Genomic DNA, 14458 nt, shown 5'->3' with positions numbered 1-14458 from the left:
CTAAGGTAAGTAATTAAACGTAAAGCTCGGAATTTTAACCAGGTAACCATGCATGGTCATGGCATTAGACAGGTCCAGATTTTAGATAAAGTTAATGCAGTCGGTAGCCTAGACTAGCCCTACAGTCTAGCCTAGCAGTTCGTCTTGTCATTAATGGCAATTTGATAAGTGTTCACGAATTGGATCTAAAATAGCTCGAAGCCTGAGGCTTATGTACATGATGTAAGGGTACCGGTAATTTCATTTGAGGGTGTTGATTCATTCGTGGTCCACGCGCATGCGTACTTTTATTCCAGGATTCCGAAGACGCAAGTCATGAATATTCACATTTGCGTCCGGAACTTTGGTGGGAAAAATAATTTCGCCCCCCGGCTACGCGCCACAGAGATACGATCTTACGTATAAGCTCCCGAAGGGAGCTAGAGAGGGAACTCTTTCCGCGCGTTTTTATTTCCCATAGGTTTTGTACATAGCCAACATGGCTGCCGGCGGACAATTTGAAGGTTGATTTTGGAGGGTCAATGTTTTATTCATGAGAATGACGTCAAAATACGCATAATGCACTTGTATGATTGGATTAAACGCTAATGTTTTATTCATGTACTCATGCATTAAACATTTTTTTCCGTCCCACAATTCCCTACGATATCTGTGCGAAGTGTCGTTCTTTTGGACTCTGCGAATTTGAAGTTTCTGAAACGAAATAGCTAGACTAATTATCTGTTTATAGAATTGATGTTCGAAATCATGGTTTCTGAGTGAACTTCATTGGAGCGGAAAATCTTGGAGGGAACATCAATACTATTCTAATGACATTCCATAGGAATAAAAGTAAGTTACGCTCATTTTCATGTTTTGATCTCACTTGCAAATTATAATGTGTTTGCCGGGGTTCGGGGCTCATCCTGTATTACGCACTATGTAAACCTCAATTTCAATATTTCTTTTGCCTGACTTCCAAATAAGTGTACCGTACGTGTGACGTGATCATTGAGTTTCTCAAAAATACTATATCTAGGACTAGGGGTCTATAGTCTATAGACTATAGTTTGTCGTAGATCTAGACATTCATCGGAATGCTTCATGTAGGTCCAAAGTAAACCTTTATTTCAGTTTTATTGTGATTAGACAATTATCAGGGGTAGATGTGGACTTGTTTCCGACCTCCTGTTTTTTAGTAACGACAAACTGTCGATTTTAGGCCTATTCAAATTTAGGTCAATGTAGGGATATGGTCAGAGCGGGATCCGGCCTTTGATATCGCCGGTGCTAGCCGGCTAGCGAGATTGTCGATGTAGTCATGGGGTATGAAAATAGCGGGGACGGACTAGGCCCAAACTTCAAGCTTGAAAGTTGAAGTTTAGCCTTTAGGCCTAGTCCGTCCCCTCTATTTCATCTTCATATGAATAAGTATAATTCTCAGCAGTTTCTTTTATTCAGGAACGCTTTACTTCAGAATAATCAGTGTTGAAATACGATTGACTTAGCATTAATGTCTGATATGTTAAGTTACTTGTCTTAGTCTTAGATTTGAATGAAATGGCGTAGCCTACCCTAGACCTAAATCAAGTCTATTTGAACAGGATACCCTGGGCCCGGCCTGGGGTGGTAATTTGAAAACGTTCTTAGTGTTTACTTCATTCAAATGTGATGTGATTCTTAAGTTATACAGGCCCAGCATAGACCAGATTCAGCTATATACAGCTGTAGAAACATGTGGTTGGAATCATTTTACTTTTATAAACAGAGTGAGGTAAGCCTATGCCTCTATGTGATAGAGAATGAAGTTTCGGGTCCACTTTTTTGTTCTAGTTTGGAATATTCATTCATAGACCTGGGATATGGGCAGCTAGAAATTTTTAAAAATATTGTTTAAGAAGAGTAATTTTATTTATCTCAAACTCTCAAATCTAAATTGTCAATTGCAGATCCAATGGGACCAAGTTCTTAGCAGCTCACACCTAGTCAGAAGTACAAAATTGAGAACCATGCCGATCAGCAAGTGTTAGTTACAATCTAATGAGGAACAGGATATCTGAATGGAAAAATTGCAAGGTATGCTTACTGTTTTGATAATATACAGGCTGTATCTAAGCTCATCACCCCCCCCCAAAAAAAAATAAAAATAAAACCAAATAAATGAATATTTCCCCTTTTTTGGGAGGGGGTGGGCTATGGCCAATTGTGCTGAAACATGATGCGATATCATGTAATGTTAAAGTTCCATTGTGAGTTAATATTTGTTTGAATTCAGATTCACCAGTATTTCCATTTCTAACACTGCATACTAATTATCCATATCTCCTGTCTATACATGCATTTGCATAAAAAACCCAAGATATTAACAGTTATCACAAAATTCTGATAGATATTTGAATTAATTTGCACTCTTTATTTTCAAAACATACTGTAGATAGTTATATTGATATATGAATTTATCTGGATGTGGGACGAAAGTGACTGCATGTGCTAAACTTGTTTTATCACTGAAGATATAAAATAGAGTTTACATCTTTTTTTTTACTAAACTGGACTAGATGAGTAAAAATAATTTACAGCTTATTATGTTCTTTTCTCTTTTTTACCATGCAGGTTTCCCACTTCCTAAGCTGTTTAAGTACTGGTATCACAACATAAGTGCCAAGAAGAGATATGAAACGGTCTCAAAATTTTTGCTGGTGCCCCCCTCGATGCCGTGGCCCACGGTACGCCACTGCAAGTCTTCATAAATTATGTAGGGTTATTAAGTTGCATTTATTGTTATCTTCATTAAAAAAAAATGTGAAATGGGTTACCACTGCAATAATATATAAATAGACTATATTTCAAAAATAGATTGAATTCTAACCACAGTGACAGTAGACAAATCAAATTTTGTTAATGATTCGCTAATGTATTGATTGGGGAAGGCACTCTTTAGGATTCTGGCATTGTGTCCCACCCCCCCCCCCTTATGAGGAGTGCTCTCACATCAGTAGACTATTTCTTGTCAGCAAATTTGAAAGGAATTTACCAATTTTTTTGAGTGGCAAACTTTTGTGGAAGAAAATAAACGAATATCAAAGGTTTTTATGCTCTTTTATGGAATATTAACTATAGGCTCATCGAGATCCTTTGAATGAAATTTTAACAAACATTGTGCAATGTAGAAAAATGTACTTAATCCTATTTTTGTACATTTATATACCCACCCCATACTACCCTTACCCAGTAACAGCCATTTTTAGCTATGCATTGCCTTCACTTTTTAAAATACAATTTAATGCTTGGTAGATGCTAATTATTATTTTTATGTTAATGTCAATGTTTTAGAAAATGGATTCCTTAATAAACATGTTAATTTTGAATTGAATTTTTTTATCTTGGTAATTTTCATTTATCAATTAATTGTGATGATGTATTGCTTCTGAGCTGTTATGCACAAATGGCACGAGATGTTGCACTGTACTGAAATGTGATGATGCCACTGTTACATGAGATCAAACAGCAGTCAATTAAAATATTATTCAAGAAAAATAAGGATAAGAGTGGGAAAGAAAGTAAATGACAGGAGAATTATTTGCTTGTATGCATATAGTTATGTCAGTTTCTGAGAGAGAGAGACAGACAGAAAGAGAGAGAGATGGGGGGGGGGGGGTGAAAGTTAAGTTTGTTTTGAAAGAAGCAATTATAAGACCTTACTGTTCATAACGGGGGGGGGGGGGCTAATTATTTCTCCAAATTTTTTAAACCTGCATATAAAATTCATTTTTTCTTTCCAAATGAAAATTACACCAGATTCATTTTCAGTTGAAAATAAAAAAAGAAATAGCCTACGATCGGTTTGCTCTCTTGCCTATTTAATTTTGAGAACCCCCTCCCCCCTAAAATATGGTATATACCTAGGTCATGATTATTGATGTTTGACATAGAAGTCGCCATTTAAAATTAAGTGCTCCGAGGACTGCTATTCATAATAGGACTTATATTGGAGACTACAATTATGGAAAAGAATTTGATTTGTTATTATCTTTGTTTATATTATGAAAAGAGGTTCATTTCGTTTTCTGCAATAAAAAGAAAAAAGGGTTCCAGAAACTTAAAGAGATGTCATCGTATATGGCAACATTTTCTTTGGGAACCTCCTCTGTAATATTTTTTAGCAAAGATCCTGGCCATTTGCAGCTAAAACAAAGCAAAGATACAGTAATAATCGTAACAAGCAATAACAAATAGATCATTAAAATAGATGAATCTGACATGATGTAATCACTGACAGACACCATAAACGATATTAATCAGGTCGCGCATTATGCTAATTAGTGACAAAATACTAATTTACATATTTTTACGCTATGCGCGAAGGACGTTCCGTGACCACGCCTTCATTTCGCTGGTGTACCAAAACAGTGGCGGTGTCCATAGGCTTGTATACGAAAAATGGGAGCAGTGTGCACTTTTGACCCTCCGAAATTTTCTTCAATTCTGACCGGATGCAGAAGCGGAGTTTCACCCCCCTGCTACGCGCCTGGTACACAACCATCGCATATAACGTGAATTTGGCACATGACGGTTGCAGATTTGGCTCTGTATCAGCCATAACCGCGGCTGTTACTTTTGTCATGTCGGGTAGCGCCTTGAATTTTGCACACGACCCGCAGATTTACCTCCCATCCGTTGAGGTTGTGAAAGCTTCCTATTAGAAGCACACTGATGCGACCAATATTTTCAAAAATAAATATCGAAGTTTCTACCTCCACTTCTCATACCATATCAGTGCGTCGATGAGCGGTTATGACTGCATAATTAGGCATTATGCTTCGACTCTTCTATCTAAACAAGTTTTAGCGAAAATTCTACTGAAGAACTCGTTTTCAAATGCAACACTTTGCCTTGTAGGTCTAACATCTGCACACGCATTATCAAAATCGAAGAAGGGGCACATCAAGGAACCCGTAAGTATACTTACAACTATTTTTTCCTTCTGTTTTTCCAAATCCGATTCACTCTTTGTTTTCATTCATTTACTATTGTCGTGTCTAATCTATTGGGGGAAATGTATTTCTTATTCTTGTAAGAATTGTATTTTGTGGCTGCTATGATTGAATTAATCATCAATCTGAAATTGTGCATATATCCACTTGATTTGAGTCATCGCCATTTGACTGATAAACCAACCCGACTGATATAATTTTGTGCAATTGAATTCATTCCAATGCCAACACTGAAATAAATGAAATCATATTCGTACCAACTTATACTTTTATTGTAGGCCTATAATAACCATCAAAATCAGTGGCGTAATTACGGGGGAGGCATTATGGCACGTGTCTCCCCCTCCCAATCGACTGGCAAAAAAATACGGGGAAAAGGCGAAAAGAGGGAGAAAGAAAAAGAAAGGTAGTGGGGGGGGGGGGAATAATAAATCATATTATATTATATTATATATTTCATGTTAGGCCTACATAAGAAATATTTTTTCATAATTTTATTAAACATAATTTCCTAAGGACGTATGCGTTTATCACTCCTGGTGCTCGCATTGTCTGTTTATTGAGATGAATAATCCTGTGCAAGGGCATTAAAATGGTAATAAAACATTCAGTTTTTAAGTCAATATACACAAAATATATCTCCTAGCACTTCGCACTCTAAAAAAACTGAGTAAAATTTTACCCAATAATGTAGACATAGAAAGGGAACATATATAGATGTTTGCTGTGTATTTTTTTATCCCATGCATATTGGGCTATTTCAACGCAACATTGCCTTAACATTTACAAAATATCTTTTTACCCAACCAACATGCATGTTCCCATTTTACCCAATATTGGGTAAACATATTTTTAGAGTGTGTCTGGCGTCAATATATACTAAAAACTTCAACTCGCGCTTCGCGCTCGTATTGTTTGTTTAGTGAGACAGATACGTATCATGACTACAAAAATTTGCTTAGAATGTCCTTTTAGGGCCTGAATATAAAAAATGAACTCGCGCTTCGCGCTTGCGTTATTTGATCAGATTCAGATTCAGATTTATTTCCAACAGAAATAACATAAATATTGATACAAATCATTTTCATACATTGTAACAAATATTTGCGATACAAATCATTGTCATTATAATCATAGTCAAAACATCCATGATAATTAACATATAAAGATATATACAAAATGTGGTGCATTTCGTAGACAAATTATAATATATAATTTAAATAGAAAAAAAAGGTATCTGTGGAAATAGGAGATTCACTCAAAAGCAAAGCTTGTATAATGTGAACCTCCCTCACGGAAGAGAAAAGAGGAGAGAGAGAGAGAAAGAAAGAGGGGGAGAGAGACGCAATGGTTGCTATTTGCCTACGGAGACTTACCGAATAGATTAAAAAGAACAAGATAACCCACAGAACAAGACAAAACTAATAAAGAGTAAAATACCACGAAGAAAAAAAAAACAAGAACAAGAACAGGACGACAAAAGGAGAAATAAACATAAATAGAAACAGGACAAATTGCGACCGAAAATAGAGAATAAAACAAGATGATAAAGACTAATAAAAATAACTTGATGTCTGAGAGGGGGTGGTAACGAGCGGGAATTAGTAATGAAGACCTTGGTAGGATTTAAGTAAGAAGTTTTTCAGTTTTCTTATAAAAGAATGTATGGAAGGGCTGTTTGTTATGTTATTGTCGAGGGAGTTCCAAAAACTAGGGCCATCGAACATAAATGTACTCTTTGCCAATAAAGTTCTAAAACGGGGTAAATGAAATTCGTTAGATTGCCTCGTAGGGTGATTTTGAAAAGACCGATTAAGAGGAAACATAGAATCAAATACACGTGGAAGGATATTTTTGTTAAATTTAAACATAAATTGCCCTAAATGAAACAAATATAGGTCGCTTATCTTCAGCAATTTGCTGTCAAAAAATAGTGGGTCAGTGTGTGAACGAAAAGCTGAATTATGAATAATACGAAGGGACTACTTTTGCAGTAATAACAGTCTATCTTAAATGGTTTGATGGGTGCTGCCCCAGGCAAGTATCCCATAATTCAAGTAAGGTAGGATCAAAGAAGAATATAGCATTAAAAGTGATGACGACGAAAAATGATATTTCAATTTATTGATAATGCCAATATTTCGCGAAATAATCTTACAAGTACAATCTATGTGGTATTTCCAGGAAAGCTTATTATCAACGGTAACACCGAGAAATTTTATGAAGATGACACTTTCTAAATTAGTGTCATCTAAAACAATGTCCATCGGAAGTGTATCAATGGAATTGCTAAATAGCAAATATTTAGTTTTAAGTAGATTAAGAGACAATTTGTTGGATCTTATCCATTCTGTGACTTTTAAAAGTTCATTATTAATAGTATTTACTAAGGTATATGGATTTTTATGGGAATAAAATATATTGGAATCGTCTGCAAAGAGTATAAACGAAAGGACATCAGATGATTTCCAAAAGTCATTAATATAGATGATAAATAATAACGGGCCTAACAAACTGCCTTGCGGGACTCCACAATTAATAGATTGCATGTTGGATGCATGACCATTCAAAGATACAAATTGACGTCTGTCGGACAAGTAGCTTCTGAACCACTCCCAGGCCTTCCCGCGCACCCCATAATGAGAAAGTTTGTGTAATAAAATATCATGGTTAATGGTGTCGAAGGCCTTGGAGAAGTCCAGAAAAATGCCGACTAGATGTGAGCAATTATCAAAAGCGTGTGCCACTTTATCAACGAAATTCAACAATGCATGTTCTGTGTTATGTTTTTCTCTAAATCCAAACTGAAAGTTAGAAAAAATATTGTGAGATTTTAAAAAAATCAATTGTTTTGCTATAAACCACTTTTTCTAAAATTTTGGACAAGGACGATAATAAAGAAATTGGGCGATAGTTACTGATACTTAACTTGTCACCCTATTTGTACAATGGAATGACCTTGGCAATTTTCATGTGATCAGGGACTTGACCAGAGGTTAGAGAAAGGTTAAAAATATATGTCAAAGGATCGACAATTTCAGATATTATACCTTTTAAAATAAAGTTATTGACATCATCATAACCAGGACTTTTTTTATTATTCAAATTAGATACAATATCAGTAATATCTTTTTTGACTACGGGAGTGAAAAATATTGAACTAGAATTAGGTGTACCTAGATAATCATAAAAATGTTTTGTTGAAGGGGGGATGTCTCTAGCTAGGTTAATTCCTGTAGATGAAAAATAATCATTAAAACATTAGCTATATTTTCAGGATCTCCAATGATATCACCGTTAGACCTAATTTCAGTTATATCGGACTTATTATTGGATAAATTCATTGCCTGTTTAAGAACTTTCCATGTATTTTGAATGTCGTGCTTATACAGAATTATTTGATCAGTGAAATATCTTTTCTTTGCCAAACGTATTGTCCTAGTTAGAGTATTCTTATATGTGGTGTATTTAGTTTTTGCCTGAAGAGTACCTTTAAGTTTTGAATTATAATATAAATTATTTTTTCTGTTAATTGAACGCAAAAGTGCTTTAGATATCCAAGGAAGTCTCGGTGATTTTTTGTAGTTAGTTTGTCTATCTTTTACTTTTGGAATATGCTTATCTAATTCACTGTTAAAAATATTCAGAAAGTTATTGAAGCATATGTTTGCATCATTATTGTTATAAATAGGCGACCAGTCAACAGACTCTAACGAAACACCCAGTCTTGCAAGATTCTCGGGAGTAGGTCTCCGCCTTTATGGCTTGGAAGGATTAATACACGAGTGTTTGAGGGGAAAATGTGACATAATGGGAAAATGATCTGTCAGATCGGATAATATTATTTCAGAATCAGGAGACGGCATGATGTTACAAAATATGTTATCAATAAGGGTTGCAGAGCGATCTGCAATGCGAGTGGGTTTTGATATTAGTGGCAAATATGAAGAAGTCAAAAATGTTTCAAGAAATTCATGGGCAGTATTTGTTGCTGTCATGCTTCAATATATCGATATTAAAATCTCCTAATATAAAAACATCTTTGTTCACCAACAGTGGGTTTCTAACTAAGTTAGAAAGGTAAAGTAAAAAATAATTATGGTTAGAATTTGGTGGTCTATATATAACACCTACAATTATATTTTTGGAATTTGGGACATTGATTTCGATAAAAAGTGACTCTATATATTCATTCATATTAGTGATTTCGTCATGAATTTTGTATTCGTAATTGTGGGAAACATATAACGCAACACCACCGCCATGTCTATCTTTCCTATTATTGAAAACGAAATCATATTGATCTAATGCAAATGGAATATTGGATTCATCAGTTAACCAAGTTTCTGTAAGTCCAATAATGGAAAACGAATGTCTAGATGAATTATTGTCTAATAGCAGTTGGAACTCTTCGAAATGTTTATTTATGCTTCTTATGTTTAAATGTAATAAAGAAAAAATATGTTTGGAGAATTGTTTACTAGTGTTTTTTAATTGAAGTTCAGTGATGTATACTGATGATGGATTGCGAATTAAGTCATGATCAGAGTGAAAATCATGAAGTTCTGATCAGTGAGATACGTATCCTTTCAACGGCACAGTCCTTAAATGTTTCTATGAGGTCAGTATACCTGGCTTTGGAGCGCGCTTTGCGCGCCCACTAAGTAAAATTTTCTGGTGCCCCCCCCCCCATGCCGTGACCCACAGTGTGCCACTGATCAACATTATTAGATTTATAGTTCACTTAATAAAAATGGAATGTTAAAAATCAACATTTAAAAGGTTAGAGTATTGACAATCCTTTCCCAAATATTAATCCAGCTTTGCTTGAAGCTGAATCTAACATTTTAAGTGTTTGGTCGAACTATTTAATGTGGTATATAACATTTAGTAAAGAATGCCACTCATCCAACTTTCCAAAATGTTGATTTACCATTTCATATTTTAGAGTGTTTTTTTTTAGCCGATACAACATTTAAGGGTGACTGTTAGACTATTGATTTATTGTATTCTACCGAGACTGAACAGTGAAATAACACGAACAAACATACATAATGTATTAATAGGTATGTTCCAATAATTATTATCTTTTCCTTCTTATTTTAAAGTTGGCTGCGATTTCTCAAAACTTTTGGTCCATCAAGAGTGTGGGAAGGGGCAAGATGATCTCATAGGCAACTGTGCGAAATTCGAAAATCGAGGGGGACACCCCCTCCCGATCGCCAAGCCAATGATAATAAGCATAATATAGTCTGTAACTTAAAGTCTTATAATTGCTCATTTCCTTGTCATTTTTCGATTAACAGACCAATCACATGCCAAGATGTATGTCTTTACGGCGATCTTGGTCATCTACGGCTCCATGTTCTTGATTGGCGTCCCGGCAAACGGCTTTTTGATATGGGTCTACTACAAGATGTCAAAGATGCGCAGAAGGGCAGGTCAGATGTGTGCCTTCAATGGTTTCACATCAACAGATCTGCTACTCCTAGGATTAGCTGCCATCGATTTTACAGCTTGTGTGACGGCACCTTTCAACGTCGGCTTTTCAATAATAAATAAAGACTGGAGGTGTAAATATGTCTACATTATGAGTCGACATGGATGCCTATCAGCCCTCTTCATGACTGTTGCCGTAGCTGTGTATCGATATCATATCATCTTATACGGTGTCAAACCTTGGTCACGAAGTCCTTGGATCATTGGATTGGTCTTTACCTTGTGTATTGTCCTAGCTTTCTTGACACACTCAGGTGTATTATTATATGCAGAGTATAGAGTCGGGGTGTGTTTGCCTTTCGGGAACCGACGACAAGGACTGTGGATTTACCGGGGGTTTGTCGTAGGCCTTTACTTTGCATGCCTCACCACGGTCCTCGGTCTTTATGGTAAAATTATTTGGTTTTTGAGAAGATGTCGTTCCAGGTACATTCACCCTGTAGGATCGCTTGATGATAAACCCAAAGAACTAGACTGTGAGCCAAAGTTGGAAACGAAAGTAGCTATTGCGTGTTCAGAAGATCCCATGGAGCCTTCGACATCTAAGAATACAGCATTTATCATGGATGGGGCAAAATCCGAAGGTAAATCTGAAAGCAAGAAGATCGACGCTTTAACCACCAACAGAGCAGAGATCAACCATGTCAACCGCGACGGAAAGACTCATGTAACAGATCCGACTGCCTCTAAAGATGTCCCAACTGTCCCTGAAACATTGCATGCCAAGTCTAAACAGTTCACAGATGACGTCGTGACTCAGCAGCGTCTGGTTAAGGTACGAGTGAAGCGGAATGACCATGTCAAGGCAACAAAGATGGTCATGATTTTAACATTGATTATCTATCTTGCCTGGCTACCATACGTCATAAGCAGTCTCTTAGGAGAACAGATCCAATACTTTCTCCGGGAAAATGACCAATCACTGGTTGCACCCTTGGTAGGAGTAATGGCATTCTTGGTCCGTCTAAGAGAGGTCGTTCACGTCGCAAATCTCTTCGTTTATGTTGCATCTAACGACAGATTTCGGAAAGCATGTAAGAAAATTCTGGAAAGTACCGTCTTCTCAAAGTGTCTACGATAAAATATTAGTAACTTATTCTTTAACACAAGTTCGGGCATAAAGGTAGAATGGCAACTAGTTTTGACTGACCACCGCAGGTCGCAATTCGATAAAAAAAAAAAAATAACGGATGCCGTGGGAATTCGCAATTGAATCTCTATGAATCACAAATCATGCAAAAATGGTTAATTGTAATGGCTTTGACCAATATAAGGTATTTGGAAAGAGGGTGCTCATAATGTTGTCATACAGCTTTTATATCTGCTGGACTAGTGGGTAACTTTACTAGGCTGTAAACTGGAAATCAAAAAGCTGCCATAGCTCAGTATATAATTTCCACTCAGAAAGGCTGGGTCTACAAGGACTTAATCATATTTGTGAGGGTACTCATCTCTACTTCTCATCTATAAATTTGTATAAGTCGATCTAACATTAATTGTTTCTGTATGAAATTTCTTCTTTTCCTTCTGTCATGTCTGTGTTATCTTTATCATCCCTTCTCATTTATCCCTTGACTCTGTCGAGTTTTCTTTTCCCACTTTCCCTACTCTGGTCATTTTTTCCTTATTCTCTCAGATTACCGAAGCGTTAGTCTTTGTATTTGCAAATAGTTCTGTATATAATGTTTGATTGTGCTATTGTTTTATCTCTGAATTGCGATATTTGGTCAATCCAATGCAATTCATCCTAATATGTGGATATTTTGATAAAACCATCTACGGATTAAAATGCTGCATGTAATACATGTAACAGCGATGGATCATTCCTATCAATAATTGTCTTCACATCTTGTAAATAGAAATGGCTACCATTTAAAAACAAAACAAAAGAAAAGCAAACATGGAAACTGGTTATTTCATTCATCTTTAAACTTTCAAACTGTAAGGAAAAATTCAACAAAACCACAGATATGATTGACACAAATTTATTTCCAAGCCACACAGAAAAGCAGCAATCTTGCAATTCAAATGGTTGCCACATGAACTGATGAAGGAAACTTATCCAAGTAGAGAAAAGTAACAAGAAGCAGGCTGTTAGTTTGCTGTATTTAATCCGAGCAGACAGGGGGACAATGAGATGCATGCATCTCAATAGCGTAAGTGATCGGTTTTAAGTTTTACATGTTGGCTTTATAGAAAATATGTCAAAGGACAAGTCCACCCTAACAAAAAGCTGATTTGAATAAAAAGAGAAAATCCAACAAGCATATCACTGAAAATTTCATCAAAATCGGATGTAAAATAAGAAAGTTATGACATTTTAAATTTTCGTAAGCTTAATTTCACAAAAAAGTTATGCACATCCTGGTCGGTACGCTGTGAATACTCATGATGTCATCCACTCACTATTTCTTTTGCATTTTATCATATGAAATATGAACTATTCTATTGTTCTCCTCATTGTCAAGTGAAAAAAAGATTAATTCCCCTGAACATGTGGAATTAGCATTGTAATAAAACTGTATGGTTCAGTCATATTGGTCCTTATTTTCAAATCTGTAAAAAAAACACCGAAATATTGTATAATTCAAACAGTAAAGAGAAAATAGAGAGTGAGGGACATCTTCGACTATCTCATTTGCAGTTCACTTATTATGACTGTTTTGTGAAAACAAGTAAAAATTTAAAATGTCATAAATTTTTTATTTTACATCCGATTTTGATGAAATTTTCAGCGGTATGCTAGTTTGATTTTTCGCTAATTGTTCAAATCATTTTTTTCTGGAGTGAACTTGACCTTAAGCTTTAATTTTCGAATAGAAACGAAGATACTAGTGGTGATAGTTACATTATCAAAACATAAAAGGTTTCCAGACATTCGTGTAGGCTAGGTGACGAATTCCATTACCATTTAGAGTGTACTCCTTTCGAAATGATACGATATCCCGGGGGGGGGGGCACTCAGTATATAATGCATAGTGGGTATGTGCCGCGGAGGGGACCCCCATTTTTACACTCAAATTTCCGTTCCGAGGCATAGCATTTTTGTCTTATTGAGAAAAAGAAAAAAGAAAGCCGCTCCAAAGCATAGCATTTTCTTCTTCTCGAGAAAAAAGAAGGAAAAAAAATCTGCTCCAGGGCTTCGCATATTTTCCGTTACGCCGTTCCGGTCGCAATTTTGGTGAAAAGCGGCCGCAGCTCGCTGTCTGACCATCGCCTCTGCGCTAGCGCGCCCGGCAGTCGTGCCGCAGCCCAGCTGCATGCACGTTCCATAGGGATGCATACGCACTCGCACGCAGGCGACCCGTTCCAAGGACCCCCGTTTTCACAAACATTTGTAGTTCCGAAGCCCGTTCCGAGGACCCTCCTTTTTACAATAAGCCCGCTCCAAGGCCCCCATTTTTTGTCTCGCCCGCGGCACACCCCCACCACTTTTTTGGTCGAGTGCCCCCCCCCCCCGGGTACGATATATCCCATCGCAATATACAAAACGTTCATACCAAAGATATATGTAAAAAAAAACTTTGTCAAAACTTTCCAAGTGTGTTTGCATTAAGTAGTGAAGTTTATGTGTATACATTTATGTATAATTGTATATATATATCGCTTGTTTAAGAAAGACGTGATTTCATGGTTTTTCGTAGTATCTCGTTCAATCTTTTTGTCCATGTTTTGCTACCATGTATGATGTATTTTGGGGTGACGCGACATAATTATGCCCCTGCAACATTTGCTCCTGTGCCTTAATATATCAGAGTGCATACGGCTAGAGTTAGAGTTTTGGTCAAAAGTACAGATAAGGATAAGGGTCTATTTATATAGATTTGGAGGATAGGTTTTATTTCATGTTTGACTTAACGTGTAGACTTTTCATCTGAGCAATTGTCGCCGGAGCAAATGTCATGGAACCCACTATTTCAATAAGTCAAGGAAATATATTCATAATGTGTTTAATATTCCTTTAAGAATAAAATTATTTGTATACC

The 14458-nt window shown here is 36.2% G+C and overlaps 1 protein-coding gene and 1 long non-coding RNA gene across 2 annotated transcripts; both read left to right on the top strand.

The window, feature by feature from the left end:
- Nucleotides 1-415: 415 nt before the first annotated feature.
- LOC135157711 (uncharacterized) lies at nt 416-3349 on the top strand. Its single transcript, XR_010296683.1, has 3 exons — nt 416-831; nt 1929-2055; nt 2593-3349. It is a non-coding gene; the product is annotated as an uncharacterized LOC135157711 (long non-coding RNA).
- A 1395-nt stretch (nt 3350-4744) lies between these two features.
- On the top strand, nt 4745-11641 carry LOC135157745 (uncharacterized). The gene is made up of 2 exons (XM_064114546.1): nt 4745-4934; nt 10280-11641. Exon 2 carries the CDS (start codon nt 10297-10299, stop codon nt 11551-11553), a length of 1257 nt encoding a protein of 418 aa, XP_063970616.1. The 5' UTR covers nt 4745-4934; nt 10280-10296; the 3' UTR covers nt 11554-11641.
- Nucleotides 11642-14458: the final 2817 nt, after the last annotated feature.

Source organism: Lytechinus pictus, unplaced genomic scaffold (assembly GCF_037042905.1).
Source record: "Lytechinus pictus isolate F3 Inbred unplaced genomic scaffold, Lp3.0 scaffold_19, whole genome shotgun sequence".
NCBI lineage: Eukaryota > Metazoa > Echinodermata > Echinoidea > Temnopleuroida > Toxopneustidae > Lytechinus > Lytechinus pictus.
This window is presented reverse-complemented; position numbering and strand designations above follow the sequence as displayed.

Bases quoted from the DNA above. Each gene is read 5' to 3' on its own strand.
- LOC135157745 (XM_064114546.1), top strand. From the start codon at position 10,297: ATGTATGTCTTTACGGCGATCTTGGTCATCTACGGCTCCATGTTCTTG.